General features: G+C 42.6%; 1 protein-coding gene across 11 annotated transcripts in view; it reads right to left on the bottom strand.

The window, feature by feature from the left end:
• The window catches only part of OFD1 (OFD1 centriole and centriolar satellite protein), a 225,715-nt gene that overhangs the window by 136,151 nt on the left and 73,165 nt on the right, over window positions 1-16,399 (bottom strand). For all 11 annotated transcript variants that reach the window (XM_068268379.1, XM_068268378.1, XM_068268382.1 and 8 more), the window contains exons 18-19: window positions 2,916-3,029; window positions 664-764 (exon numbers count right to left, since the gene is read on the bottom strand). In XM_068268379.1, the coding sequence (XP_068124480.1) occupies window positions 664-764; window positions 2,916-3,029 (215 nt within the window). The remainder of the gene's footprint in view (window positions 1-663; window positions 765-2,915; window positions 3,030-16,399) is intronic.

The raw sequence follows: 16,399 nt of genomic DNA, 5'->3' as shown, positions 1-16,399 counted from the left end.
AAAAATTTTTATTTGGTGTGGCTTGGAAGTGGGGGTAGTCTTACACAGCGAGTATATCCCAAACTATATTTTAACTGGAATAGTTGGGGGGTGGTCTTATACACCCAGTCGTCTTATACGCTGCAATATATGGTATTTACCGTAAAGCAAATATGAACAAAAATTTCTACATGCCATGTGCCATGTTCTCCATGCCTAAATATATTTTGTATTAGACTTCTTTCAGATGGGAGCCTTGTCGGGCAGTTCAGCGTCCAGTCTGCTGCCCAAATGAGCCATTCAGGTGCAATTAAAATGCTGCCCAGCATGTGCACAGCGGCCCTAGAAGCTCCCCAACACCTCGGTCAGTGATCTGCCTACCAGATCAAAAGAAACGTGTCTGTGCAGCGTCAGCTCTGCAATGTCGCCTGAGGGCCCGGCTCCCAATCCACTGGGGCAGGAGTAAGGCTGGGCAACTATCAGAGATCGCAATTGCTCAGTGTCTTTGCTAGTGTTTTGTAAAGCAATTCCCGGGGTTTTCTGCAGCAATTTTATTTTAGTGTATCTTTAATCTTGCTCCTGGGGAGAACACGTAATACCTTTTAAATAAACAAGACATACTGTGTTCAGGTAATTAAAGATGATCTTATTTGTACCCCTTAATACACCCAGTTAGAGACTTACACTGCAGTGAGGAGTCTGAATTGTTAAGGTCCTCATAGTGTAGCTTTGCAGGCTTTGAATGGGTTGTAGATTCCGACCTGTTGGCAGCTGTCTGGTCCGCACTAGAAGTCAAAGATATTCCCATTTTACATACATTGAGAGAAGGATAAGTGTCCACTCACATGTTATTTAATTCCACAACACACAATGCCACTGCCATGTGTGTGAGAGGCTTATAACATTTATCTCAACTCCACCAAGGCAGAACCTGGGCAGTAGCTAGCCTTGTATAGACATGGCATCGGGCTACTTATTTGAAAACAACATATATGGGTTAAAATACCATTTCAATAGCTATAACAATCCTATTAACCCCAATGTTAACAACAATGGCCAGGGGAAAACGTTCTCAGTACAATTCTTCTAGTTATAGCAGGGCATACTAAAATCTGACATTTCTTCATTTCAGTTATGAAGGCCTTTTCAGAAAACACGACAAGTGCTACTCCAATCAATCCAAAATCCCCCAAACCCCACCCCCGAAAAAAAACAAAAAAAAAAAACACCCATTGAATTCAACCAATACAAAATAAAAAAAACAAGGAGTAAACTAATGGCCGGCTAAGAAACCATATTTAATACAGAGGAAGGCAGGGAAACCTGGAAAAATTTGTCATTTTTTTGATTTTTAATGAGAAAACATTCCTTCCTCACTCATCAGCATAGCCTGGCCAGGGGATCAGGTGACAATTATATAGAAGTTCTGAATTTTATAACTGCAATGGTCAGAATGTACAAGGAATGCAGACATGAACAGGAACAGGATGGACCATCCACCGGACTCTGCTGGAAAATGAAGGATCGCTCGGCCACATCCATGGCCTCCCATCTGACACTGCATGTTCCCAGGATTTTCAACTGCCTTGGTTTGATTGTAATTGATAATCTCTGTTTTCCCCTGTAATTTTTTTTGATTAATGTTCAGATGGCTAAGCATACTGGTAAGGCTGTTGCCTTTGATTTGGGATTTGAGCTTCGACCAGGATTCGAATCCTGACAAAAGCCAAAACGGAGTCTTTGGGCAAGGCTCTCTAATGATCCTGGTTGCAGCTTTGGTGCTTTAAGTCTGCTAGGCCAGTCTATGGCCAATTCGTTGCAGCGGCCTGCTAGATTTCATGTTGCAGATACAAGTGCAAGTATTTGCACCTTTTTTCTTTGGCTGACAGGCTGTCTGTGGACCAATTTATATGGCAGAGTGCTGCCAGGGAATGAACATTTGCTTCTCTTGTGCTTGACATTCAATTAAGGGGCAGTTGTGGGTGATTCCTCTGGTGGTATGAGCACTGGGACCCCACCTGTTATGACTGTTGTGAATTCTATTATCAGCAACTGTAATCTCTAATCTCCAAACTTCGCAAATCACTACCTGTCGACTTGACTCCATTCCTTCTAATATTATTCCTCACTTGTCTTTAATACCTGTTCCTAGCTCCTCTCCTATCGATCCCTGCCCACTGGATTCTTCATGTCATAAAAAAAAAACTCAAGTCACACAATTATACAATTCTCACTGCACTCATAAGTCTTCTGTAACTACTGACCCGTCTCTGTTCTTTCCTTATCTCAAATAATGGAACAGCATGTTAAAGAATATTTAGTCACCACTTCTCTACTAATGTTCTGATGTTCATCTCAAGTCTAGTATAGTGTCCAATACTCTGCTACCTGCTAAATTCTAACATGTCATACTCCATACTCCTTCTCTGCCCATCTTCAGCATTCAACACTGCTAATTACCAGTTCAAATTCTGTCCTGCCTATGTACCCAAGGTCCTATCTTGGCTCTCCTCCTACATTTCTGGCTTCATTTGGCTTCCACTACCAGCCTTAAGCTGATGATAAGCCACTCTACCGTGCTGATTTTTACCTCCCTTTTTTGACATCCTTAGGTCCTTGAGTACCTTGATACTATTTTCTACTTTATGTTGTTCTGCTTCCTGAAACTTAAAATGGACAAAACAAATTTATTTTTTTTTTGTCTTCTGAATCTGTTAACCTGAAATAATCTATATCTGTGACACACCAATTAACTCAAGTTTGCTGCCGAATAGTAATGTTTCAGCTCTGTCCTTCAAACTTCACATTATAACAGTAAAATCCCTCCTGTTGACTCCAACCTAGGAAGAACATTACACAGGACACAACAAAGATATTATTGCATCTTCTCATCACGACTCATTAAGGTTACTGTAACATCATTCAGTGCAACGTACCTGGGAACCCTTTGGCTCCACTCCAATTCATCATGATCTTTAGGGTACGCCTCATCCACCTTTCTTCTTGCTTCTCTAATGATGCTTCCCTCTGCCAGTCTTTCCACTGGCTGCCTATTACACAAATAATAAAATTCAAGCTTGAAAACTGTACCCTATAAAGCAGACTATAATGCAGCCCCTCATAAATTGCTAAACTAATTCCAAGGTACTACCAAAAATATACATTTCTACCCTGTAAAAACGGTAATATCTTCAGCTGGGATCAACTCTTACGGTGCCCTTTCGGAAGAGCTTTTTCGCTAAAACTCACCTCTCCAGGAAAACATACAAGATGACCTGTGACATTATGCAGCCCAATTTCATTCTTTACTTTCTAGTCAGGGCTCCACAGTTTACTGACTCCCTTTCCTGTGTTTTTATCCCTATACACTGTTCGCTTTTAAGCTATATATACATGCTACATTAAACTTGGCCGATAGCTGCCTCTGCAGAGACTCTAGTGTGTGTTCAGCGGCCCCAAATCCCACTTGATGAGTCAGTAGACGATTCGCCCCAGGGAATCGACTCAGTTGAGAGTATTGTTCTCCCCACTCACGCCACCTACTCTGTGATGCTCCTCATACACCTCTCTGTAGCCCTCCTCCTGCCCGCATAGCAACAGAACATGTTGCCAGCTTTCCAGCCTCAATCTTGCAATGGCACCCAAGTCCCATTGTCTGTTGGGCGACATGTCTTGTATTTGTTTAGGAGTATTTACGGGCAGGGCATTCCCTCTGAATGCGCCATGGTATTGCTGCATGACAGTGTATTATTATTTGTATATTGTGTACCTGTCTCTACACTGTGTATGCGATTCCCTGAAAATCTATTTCTCAACTGCAGCCATTGTAAACACTTCTGATGAAAGAGCATTCAACATTTTCAGGGCCCTCACACTTAAGAATCCTTTCTGCAACAGCTGATTAAACCTTTTATCCTTCAACCTCAAATTAGATGAAATATAATCTATTTTATGTATAATTTAACTTTGCATAAATCTCCACCCTTACCACATATATAAAAATATAACTTTCTTAATAAGAAAAGGAAGTACTAGCATTAGATGAGGAGTACAAGAACTACGAGCAATATATCTGATGTTCTAGCCTTATTCAACAATGCTTTGGTTGCCACAGGTTCCTGCACATCAATAGTGCTTTATAAAGAAAGCATTGGAAGTCAGCACTGACATGACTGTTTTCTCCATTTGTTTGACGTTGTGGCTGGTATAAGGTTTGAAGATATCTTTGTTGTCAAGGATGTTAACCCTGAAGAAAGAAAATTTGATTGCGAAAGTGATTTGATTTGAAAGTGAGTCTTTTAAAGATGAACCTAACCAGGGGAGTAACTAGACTTTAGACATCTGCAAAAATGATAGCATGAGGCCCCCTTGGTCCCCGAACCCCATGAGGGTCATGTGATCGGGAGCCAGAGAATGGCAGCTGAGAGTGTTCTGCTGTGAAGCAGCGTCTGGAAGCAGGAAAAAATTACACACGCTACCGCTACTCACTACTCTGCATGGCGGGAAAAGGTGGAAGGGATTGGGGGGGGGGGGGGGGTGTTGAGCGAATGGGGAGTTTTTTTTGCTAAATGGCTGCACTTGCAGTTAAGTAGAGGGAGGAAGAGGGGCCCCCAAAGCCTCTGGGCCACCTGCGATGGCAGGGGTCGCAGGGGTGATTGCTACGCCTATGGACCTAACTCTTGATGTAAACATTCAAATTTAGCCTGTGGATCATGTTGATAAATTCTGTCTGGTTATTGCCAACACACTTTATGAGGATGAAGCGTTAGATGAGGAGTACAACCCCAATGATGACTGCCCTTTCAACATTCACCATGTTGAATAGGTCATGTAGTCCTACTACGGTAGAAATGTGCTTTAAAAATGTTATTGTATAGTATATGTATGAAAATATCTTCAGGATAGAAGGAGATGAAACTTCCACAGAAATTACTACTCTACTGTCTGCTAATGAGGTTACAGGCAGATGCCAATAATGCAATAAAAAAAAAAAACCAAACACACACACACACACACACACACACACCAAGAAGTGGAGTAATGCTGGGTATCCCGTAGCAATCCAAATACAAGAATCAAAAAGGGCAGGGGGCGTGGCCGGAAGCCGAGCAAGATGGACGCTTAATCCCTTGCTCCGTCAAGACTCCCAGTGATCCGCTTCTCCCACCTCCTTCTAGCGTGATGGCAGGCAAACAAAGTAAGCCCAACGCACCCTTAAAGGCTCAGGGGGATCCCGATACCCACAATAGGAACATCCCAGCTTCCTTCCGTCCTCACAAGGCGAGTGACGCCGATCGCAAGGCTTCCAACATGGCGCCCGCCTCGGCATCGGAGCGCGCTGCTGAAGTGTCTCCCGCGGCTGAATCTGAACCCCCGGTAAGCAACCTCGATATGCTTAACTATATGCGACAGTTGCCCACAATGGCAGACATGACATCGCTAGTAGCTGATATTAAGAACAGCATGATGGGGGCGGTGATGGAACTAAAGGATGGGATGCAAGGCCTAGCAGAGCGGTTTGACAAGGCAGAGAAAGCGGGGAATAGCCGTGACGCTGCCATAGAAGAACTTCAACAATTTACTGTTTCCCATAACATTCAGCTGCTCGAAATGAACAGACACATGGAGGATTTAGACAACAGGGGAAGGCGAAACAAAGCCGATCAAATGCATACCCTGTTGATCTTGATTGCTCTTATTCAAAAGAGCATGCAGCAAACTGCATGCAGCAAAGAGCATGCATTAACCCTGTCAGTAATATGGCAATATAACTACATTACCTAATATGGCAGTATGGGCGGGGCTTCTGAAATCATATGACCCCCTTTGACAATGTGGGTGTTGCCCTCAAGCCCACTATGCCATCAGAATACCCAGAGATGCATAAATAGCAGGAGCTGGAGCCTAAGGGCTCCAGTATTTCCAGATCCCTGTATCACAGTGGTCATGCAGTATACTCTTCGCTGCTTGCTCCGTCTGATTGCATAAGCACGACTGTAAAATGGGGAAAGAGGGGCTACCTGTTTACGGAGGACAGACAAGTAGTACCCGTTCGCCTGGAGTGGACAGGGGGTGGCGCTTCAAAACTTTGGGGGGGGACTCAGGCTCAGAAAAGGTGCAAGACAGGCCTTTGGATACACACCAGTCCCTAGGCACCTACATAATTTGCTTTGTTGATGACCTGGCTCCGACTTTGTTTTTTTCTTTTCTTTTCAACAGGTTAAGAAGCGAACTCACCTGGAAACAAAGGGTGCAAAGAGGTTCTGTGAAATGGTTCTGTGAAATGGTGCAAGCAACACTGCTGACTGACATACACTGACAGCTGTTTCCATTGATGGACATACACTAACTAAAGATGCCCATACATTTATAGATTGCTACTTGATGTGGCAAAAAGATAGATCCCTCTCTGGTCTAATCTGATCCGAAAGGGTTTAATTCCTTCAACACACTGCCCATGGATATTCAAAAGATTTTTACCGTGAAATCTAAAGAAAATCTATCAAACTGAAGTGATGCACTGCTGGATGCACACGGATACACAGACTGACATAATTTAGAAAGACATACAAAAACTGATAATCAGTGAACCACAGCATAGGGCTAACCACACAGATTATTGTAGAATTAGATTAGATTTAGGCTCCTTTGCCACTGGCTGCGATGTGCTTCAAAAAGAGGATCACAGCTATTTTGTCGATCGCTAGAGCACAGCAATTTATATGTAAACTGCGGTGCTCATTTCTCATTACTGCGGGTCCCTTTTCCCCCCGCACGAAAACGTCGGGTTGCACGATTCTCGCCACATTCACACTCAGTTCCTGATGGGTAAACGGCGCAAACATGGCTAGTGGAAGTTGCTGCTTGGGCATACACACTGCAGCGCGATGGCGGGCAGAAGCGCAGGCAGGAGTGGAAAAGGGCCCTTATTGAACAAATGCATCCAACACTAGAACAGGGTACATTGGTGAGCAGCACCAATCAGAGCAGGAGATTCAGAATTAGATGAGGCCCCACATACCGCACACACACATCCAACAACAGAATAGATTATTAAGGTGAATAGCACCGGTTAGAGTAGGCCAGCATAGTGTAGAGTAGGACCCGTCCTAAAAGAGTCTACCGCAGAGTGGTGGGCGGGCTTACAATCCTATCTGCCAAATGGTTTGTTTCACTTTTGGCCTATTGGATTAACCAAAGGACACTTATGCTGAGAAAAATACAACAGAATACTTTCACAGAAAACACCTAACCCTATACAGCTTTATTTATATAAATATGTGTATACAATCTGGTTTTTGACTCTTTCTCTGTGTGTGTCAATATATGTGTGTGTGTGTGTGTGTGTGTGTGTGTGTGTGTGTGTGTGTGTGTGTGTGTGTGTGTGTGTGTGTGTGTGTCAATATATTATTATTATTTAGTATTTACCGTATATAGCGCTGACATCTTCCGCAACGCTGTACATAGTATATAGTCTAGTCACTGTCCCTCAAAGGAGCTCACAATCTAATCCCTACCAGAGTCCTATGTCTATTATCATATGTATTGTAGTCTAGTGTCAATTTTTAGGGGGGAGCCAATTAACTTATCTGTATGTTTTTGGGATATGGGAGGAAACCGGAGTGCCTGGAGGAAACCCACGCAGACACGGGGAGAACATACAAACTCCTTGCAGATGTTGACCTGGCTGGGATTCGAACCAGGGCCCCAGCGCTGCAAGGCGAGAGCGCTAACCACTACGCCACCGTGCTGTCCCTTATTTATGTGTGTGTGTCAATATATGTGTGTGTGTCAATATATGTGTGTGTGTCAATATATGTGTGTGTGTCAATATATGTGTGTGTGTCAATATACAGTGTGTGTGTGTGTGTGTGTGTGTGTGTCAATGTGTGTGTGTGTGTGTGTGTGTGTGTCAATATGTGTGTGTGTGTCAATGTGTGTGTGTGTGTGTGTGTGTGTGTGTGTGTGTGTGTGTGTGTGTGTGTGTGTGTGTGTGTGTGTGTGTGTGTGTGTGTGTGTGTCAATATATGTGTGTGTCAATATATGTGTGTGTGTGTCAATATGTGTGTGTGTGTCAATATATGTGTCAGCGTGTGTGTGTGTCAGCGTGTTTGTGTCAGCGTGTGTCAGCGTGTTTGTGTCAGCGTGTGTGTGTGTGTGTGTGTGTGTGAGCGTGTGTGTGTGTGTCAGCGTGTGTGTGTGTGTGTCAGCGTGTGTGTGTGTGTGTGTGTCAGCGTGTGTGTGTGTGTCAGCGTGTGTGTGTGTGTCAGCGTGTGTGTGTGTGTCAGCGTGTGTGTGTCAGTGTCGTGTGTGTGTGTGTGTGTCAGCGGGTGTGTGTGTCAGCGGGTGTGTGTGTCAGCGGGTGTGTGTGTCAGCGTGTGTGTGTGTGTCAGCGTGTGTGTGTCAGCGTGTGTGTGTGTGTCAGCGTGTGTGTGTGTGTGTCAGCGTGTGTGTGTGTGTGTGTGTGTCAGCGTGTGTGTGTGTGTGTGTGTGTGTGTGTGTGTGTATCATTCGAAATTGCCTTGACTGATTTCAACGAAACTTAGTATACAGATCTCTTGCTACCTGGGAAGATATGTTCTGCGTTCTCATGCTCCCCCTGTACAAAAATGGAAACTGCAGCCATTCTTAGACGGTTAATCGAAGGGATCTTAAACGTGGCACAGTTGGTCACTGAGTGATAGGCAGTTGCGTAGCAATAGGGATGAAAAAGTTGCGACCGCACCAAGACCATTGAGACTTGCACTGGGGCCCACAGCTCCTTACCTACGCCACTGCTGATGGGGAAAAAATATTCAGGAAAGTGGGTGGAGCCTACAACAGCCATTCAAAAGTCCCCTATTGATTTTAAAGGGGGATATTTTAACTGCTGCCTTCTTACCCTGTTAATGGCAGAGGCCTCTAACCTGCTACAGCTGGTCATTGGGTGTCTAGGGTTCAAATTCAGAAAAGGGGGCGGAGACACAAACAGCCAATCACATTTGTTTGAATGATAAACTGTTTCCATTCTCACATTATTGATGCCAAAGGGCTCCAAAGTAGTGATGGGCCGAAATTTCGCATATGCGAAACTTCACAACGAAATTCGCATTTTCGCATCGTAATCGTAATGCGACATTTCAGGGAAAATCGTAATTGATTTCGTATGTAATAGTTGTATTTCATAATTTCACGTAATTTTTCATGAAATTTTGCATCATTTTGTGCCGACCTTAGAGGTTAATAGCAAAGTCTAAATGCATGCTATTGCTACCAAAATTGCTACATATGTTAAGCAAAATAGTGGATACAAGTCAAAAAAATAATTTTCAAAAAATACCTTTTAGTTTTTGAGAAAATTGATTTTAAATATGCAAAGAAAATGTTTTTTAACCTGTCATTTATCTAAGTTTAAAAACCATTTCCCTTTGCATGTTTAAAATCGATTTTCTCAAAAACTATACGGTCTTTTTGGAAAATTCTTTTTTCCCCTTGTGCGCACTATTCCCTTTTAACATAGGTAGCAATTTTGGTGTCAGTAGCATGTATAGGGGCTTTGCTATTAACCTCCAAATTCAGCACAAACTTACACAAAATTTTGTGAAAATGACGCAAATTTTATGCGAAATTATGAATGACTATGAAATCAATTTAGTTTGCAAATCGTAATTACACATAGGCGTAATTGCAAAATTGTATGGGAAATTTAGCAAAATCGTTATTTTGCTGATTACGATCATCACTGCTCCAAAGCTCACAAACATGGTCACTGAGTGACTGTGTGTCACCATTACAAAGAGTGGGTGGACCCAACAACAACCAAAATCACAAATTGGAAAATGTAAACTGCAGTATTCTTATACGGTTAATGGCAGGGTTCTTAAACTTGGAACAGTTGATCACTGGGTGACTCATTAATATTCAGGAAAGTGGGTGGAGCCTACAAAAGCCAAATATATTTCACCTTTTGCTTTACAAGGGGAATATTGCAATTGCTCCCATAAATACGATGTTAATATCAGAGGTCTCAAATTATTATTAGGCTACAAGCAAAAATGGTTAATGCCTGCAAATTGCAAGCAAATTGTGTGCAGCTTAGAACAAAGCCGATCAAATGCATATCCTGTTGATCTTGATTGCTCTTATTCAAAAGAGCATGCAGCAAAGAGCATGCATTAACCCTCTTCTCACCAATGCCTATAAAGCTGCCCACTAATCATACAATCTTGATTGTACAATCTTCCCAAATCTATGTAGAAGGGTAAACTGAGTGAATATACTTTGAATGGAGCCTTAAGATAGTCCGTCATATTACATAAAAATGGTAGTAAATGTGGTAATGTATTCTATTCACTTGAAAAAAAGGAAGAAGGATATCATATAAAATCTATATCATTTATTTATCACAAATTATAAAAGTATATAGTAGCTTAATTCTCTATAAAAACCAGAGCACATGCTCCAGTAGCCTGGGGGACATAGTCATCGACCTGAGGGCCCAACATTTGATTATTAACAGCAGGAATGTGGTAATGGTAGTAAAATTGTTGAATCAAGATTGTATCATTAGTGGACATAGCACTAACCTCTCCTCACCAATGCATAACACTAGCTCTTTGCTCTAATAGCAGCCACCGTCAAATCAGGTGTTGGCCAATCAGCTGTTAGGTCAAAGGGCTTATACATGATTATCTAACATATACAAGTAAGTAAGTCCCTCTGGCATTTGAAAAGTTACAAAGAATGGTATGTCATGTGCTTTTTATTTGGAATTTGGTTATAGCATGGTTCCTTTAACAGTCTGACATCCGGTCCCGGCATCCTCCCATCACTTCCTGCTTCTGTCCTGACCAATATAGCCATCACTCAGCAACTTGTACTTTCATTTGTTTGTCATCTCCAATAAAGATACTACAGTATGTAACATGAAACGTATATAAAGAATAAGATAAATAGTGGGCACAAGTCAAAAAAATAATTTTTCAAAAAAGACCTTTTATTTTTTTGAGAGATTCAGCCGCGGGAGACACTTCAGCAGCGCGCTCCGTTGCAGAGGAGGGTGCCATGTTGGAAGCCTTGTGATCGGCGTCACTCGCCTTGTGAGGACGGAAGAAAGCCAGGATGTTCCTATTGTGGGTATCGGGATCCCCCTGAGCCTTTACTTTGGGCTTACTTTGTTTGCCTGCCATCACGCTAGAAGGAGGTGGGAGAAGCGGATCACTGGGAGTCTTGACGGAGCGAGGGATGCCCACAATGGCAGACATGACATCGCTAGTAGCTGATATTAAGAACAGCATGATGGGGGCTGTGATGGAACTAAAGGATGGGATGCAAGGCCTAGCAGAGCGGCTTGACAAGGCAGAGAAAGCGGGGAATAGCCGTGACGCTGCCATAGAAGAACTTCAACAATCTGCTGTTTCCCATAATATTCAGCTGATCGAAATGAACAGACACATGGAGGATTTAGACAACAGGGGAAGGCGACATAACATACGGGTGAAGAGGATCCCTGAAACTGTTTTAAATGAAGATATACAAGCAGCGTTACAAGCAATCTTTAATGGCTTAATGGGACGGCCAGTACAGTTAATGGGACGGCCAGTAAAGTACAATTGAAATGGAAAGAGCACACAGGGCTCTGAGACAAAGAGCTAAAGCTACTGACTCGTCGAGAGATACCATTTGCTGCCTAGTGGACTATACCCTAAAGGAGGAGATTATGCGACTGGCCAGAGAACAAGATTCCATTTACTTCAACGACAGTATAATCACAATTTATCAAGATCTTTCGCCAATTACTCTCCGCAACAGACGTGCTCTGAAACCGTTGCTGGCTGAGCTACAGAGGCACGAGATTATATACAAATGGAGATTCCCGTTCGGACTATACGCTTCAAAGAATGACCGATCTGCATTACTAAGAATGCCCTCTGACCTGGGGAAGTTCTGTCACACCCTTCAGATCTCACAAATTGAGCTACCAGACTGGTACAGTGAATTTAGGCTGCCGGTTATCCTAGATCAAATGTACTCTGCTGGGGCAATTGCAGGAACTGACATCTTTCCTAACCGGAATGCCCGCCGCATGCGAGGCAGAGGAACTATCCGCAGAAAGCATAACACTCCCAGCTCATCACCGGCAAGTTCCAGAGGAAGCTCTAGAATAAGAGAGGACAGCGAATCCTCACACCCCCAATCTGGAGAGTGATAGGTGACTGAATATGGGTACCTATTTGTCAGCCTTCATATGCTCAATATAAATGAGGCTATAGCACACATACCTCTTTTTCGTTTACTTAAAAAATATTCAAGTTATATGATAATAATCCTTTCTTTACAGGTATGGACTAATTTGTAGGACTTTAGTTCAATAAAGAGTTATCAACAGGAGTCAGTTTCTTTCTAAAAAATACTTAGATAAATCATCTTGAAACATACATAACATGCTCTGATTAATGGTAAAATGCTTTTTAGTGATTATTTAGTAGATGTCCCTACAGCCTAGCTTGAAATAACAAGCAATGCCCAGCTTTAGTAGTAACGAATTATGTGTTCTCTAGGGTGGGAGGGAGGGATTTACCGGGAGTCCACAGGACACTCGCTAGACTTATACTTTCATTTTGCCTCTACATAACAACTTGTACTTTTTCATTTTTCATAAACATTACAACTGCATAGACAGGCAATAACAAGTGTCTGTGACGAGACCTGGTTCTTGATAGGTCTTCCTGACCATTTCTCCCCATCAGGGGTAACTACAGGCTGTTTTACAACACTCCTATCCTATAGAAAAGTGCCCCAAGTTATCCCAGATAATAGGGCTACACCACGTGTTGTATTGGTGTGTCCAGGGATAAAAACTTTGTTTCACACACAGCAGCTCTTCACAGACTAGTTAATTTCTAAATTAACTATAACACACGGTTCAAAATTTAAGATTTGACCACCACTGGGCCATATATATATAAAAAAACACTTCACCTACTGTTTTTCTAATGGTGCATCTTGCCTTCTTACTCTGTTTGACTAACCTCTTCTCCTTATTTCAGAGAACAACCATGGCTCCCCTCTCCATTACTTCTTATAATGTAAAAGGGCTAAATAACCCCTCCAAAAGACACTCCCTTTTTCTCGAGTTGCGAAAACTGAACTCGGATGTGGGCTTTATACAGGAAACCCATTTTCAGAGGGATAAAATCCCCTCAATTAAAGACAAGCATTTTACGCAGATCTTCCATGCTACCAATACCCTTTCTAAAACCAAGGGAGTCATGATTGCTCTCCATAAACGCTTATCTTTTGAACTGATGGACTCACTACGTGATGACAGGGGCAGGTTTCTATTCATCAAGGGGAAAATGAACAATGAGTTAGCCACCTTGGTTTCAATCTACACTCCAAACAACCCTCCTTCCTACGGGCTGTACTGACCAAACTAAAGGGGTTCTGTGAGGGTCTCCTGCTGATTGGAGGCGATATAAATGTACCACTAGATCCTCTGATTGACACCTCGGACGGGAAATCTTCTTTACCCTATTCTGCCTTGAAACATATTAAACATTCTGTGACTTCCTTACAATTAGTCGATTCTTGGAGACTAGCCAACCCGTCGGGAAGAGATTACTCTTTCTTCTCATCTTTGCATCAAAAATACACTAGAATTGACTATGTCCTAATCATGCAGAGAGACCTTCACAGACTCCATAGCTCTGAGATTGGTGTTCTATCAATCTCAGACCACGCCCCAGTCACTGCCAGGCTCCATAGAAGGGGAATACAATCTAAACAATGGCTGTGGAAACTTAATCCTAACATTTTAGCAGGAGAAGAGGCTGTTCAGAAAGCATTGACTGCATTAATAGATTACTTTGATCTGAATGCTAATGAAGAAACAAACCCTATGTCCACATGGGAAGCCCATAAACCAACAATCCGAGGCTTATTCATAAGCTTAGGAGCCCAACTTAAGAAGGAAATGGAGGGTCTCATCAGCCATCAGATTCAAACATTGCGGGACTTGGAACTTGAACATAAAAAAGCTCACAACCTCACTGTCATGACGAAAATAACTGAAGCCAGACAGAATTTGCTAAGGACTTTAAACAGAAGGGCACAAAAGTCCTTCCTTCACAGGAAAAAGACCTTTTATGATCAAGGCAATAAGCCAGGTAAAATTCTTGCCAGGGTACTGAAACAGAGGACAATGCAGCTTCAGGTCAATGCTATCCGGAAGACTGATTTCACAATTACAAATAAGCTAGATGAGATAGCTGAACAGTTTAAACTTTTTTACAGGGATCTTTACAACCTACAGATTCCTCAAAACAAAGTAAACAGGGACCTCTCAATCAGATCATTCCTACAAAAAAATTATCTTCCTCGCCTCCTTGACGCTGACATAGAACAATTAGAATTAGAAATTTCTGCAAAAGAATTCCACCTAGCCCTGAAAAATACACCTGCAGGAAAAAGCCCAGGGCCTGACGGCTTCTCAATCCCTTACTATCGTAAATTCAGCAACTTACTATGCCCACACTTTCTAAAAGCTTTCAACAATTTGATTCAGGACTCCTCTCATTCGCGAGAACTATTAGAAGCTCACATAACTGTAATTGCTAAAGAAGGAAAGGACCCTCTTTCCTGTGCTGGATATCGCCCCATATCCCTGCTAAATAAAGGATCTTAAGCTATTCTCAAAAATTTTAGCAACTCGGTTGATGTCCCATATGCCTTTCTGGATAGACAAAGACCAGGTTGGATTTGTCCCTGGACGTGAGGCCAGGGATAACACCACTAAAGTCATAGACATACATCATTGGCTCTCTCGGCGATCGGCGGAGGGGATTTTCTCTCCACTGACGCCGAGAAGGCTTTTGATAGGGTGGCATGGGACTATATTAAAGAAGTACTATAAGAATTGGGGCTGGGCGAGCACATGAAAAAATGGATCACATTACTCTACTCTGATCCTTCCGCTAGGGTAAAGGTTAACTATACGTTATCCGACAGCTTTCGTCTAGGCAACGGTACCAGAAAGGGGTGCCCGCTGTCACCTCTTATTTTTGCCCTGTCACTAGAACCCTTTCCAGTAGAAATACGTTCTAATGCATGGCGTGCGGATCGCATCCAAAGAATACAAAATAGCAGCTTATGCAGACAATTTAATCTTTTGCATAACCGAACCGCTAACAACGCTTCCTAATCTATTACAGGCTTTTGATGAATTTGGAAAGTTATCCTACCTGAAAATAAACTACAATAAGTCTGCCGCCCTGAATATCTCTCTACCAGACCCAATTGCCAACCAATGCCAACAGAATTTCCCATTTAAATGGGAACCTCACAAATTCAAATACCTAGGTATTCAGATTACCAGGAAATTATCAGGCTTATTCAAAGAAAACTATACCCCCCTCATGGAAGCAATTAGACGAGACTTGGGGAAATGGAGTGGAAAGCCCCTTTCATGGTTTGGGTGAGTAGCTAGTATCAAAATGACAACTCTTCCTCAAATTCTATACCTGTTTCAAGCCCTCCCAATTCATCTCAACAAAAAATGGATTAAGACGTTGCAATCATTGATTACAAAATACACCTGGGGGGCTAAACCATCCAGACTAAACATTTTTAAAAACTCTGCTACCTGAGAGACAGAGGTGGACTGGGCCTTCCAGATCTCTGGTCTTACTATCAGGCTGCTTTACTCTGCAGAGTCGCAGACTGGCACTGCAAGCATGAAGCTAAAGACTGGGTGTGTCTGGAAAACAAAGTCTTTTCCAGACCAATATTATGGCTACCATGATGCCCTTCAACAAAGGCATCTCTGGAAATGAACTCAGAAATAAATGCTCACCCCCTGGGAGCCACCTTAAAGAATTTCAAAAACATGTGTAGAGACACTTCTATCTCCTCACTCCCAGGCCCACTAACCTCCTTACGATACAACCCTGACTTCCCTCCTGGCCACCACCCTAAATTCTTATCCTCTCTCTCTCGCGTTCCCCTAATTTATTACTGGGTGAATTGATGGTTGATGGGATTCTCCCCTCCTACTTTATGCTGGCCGACGAGGCCACTGAAAAGGTTCCATTCTGGGCATGTTTACAAACCAGAAGCTATATACAACAGCTAGCTAAACAAGGAGCCCTATCACGACCACTCACTTTCTTTGAAACTCTTTGCAAACAATCTACCCCTCAAAGACACCTTTTATCCCGTTTCTACAAATACATCATAGATAAGACACAGAAACCAAAATTTCTATTCTAAGAAAACTGGGAGAGGATTTTGAACAAACAATATTCCGATGATGATTGGTCTAGAATATGCATTCTTACGTTCAAGAGCTCCCCGAACACAGTCACGCAAGAATGTAACTTTGCTCTGGATGGTACAGAACCCGAGACCTTACACAAAATGATTAACACTATCCTCAACACAT

Source organism: Hyperolius riggenbachi, chromosome 2 (assembly GCF_040937935.1).
Source record: "Hyperolius riggenbachi isolate aHypRig1 chromosome 2, aHypRig1.pri, whole genome shotgun sequence".
Classification (NCBI taxonomy): domain Eukaryota; kingdom Metazoa; phylum Chordata; class Amphibia; order Anura; family Hyperoliidae; genus Hyperolius; species Hyperolius riggenbachi.
The sequence above is the reverse complement of the archived record's forward strand: the minus strand, read 5'-3'. Positions and strand labels throughout refer to the sequence as shown.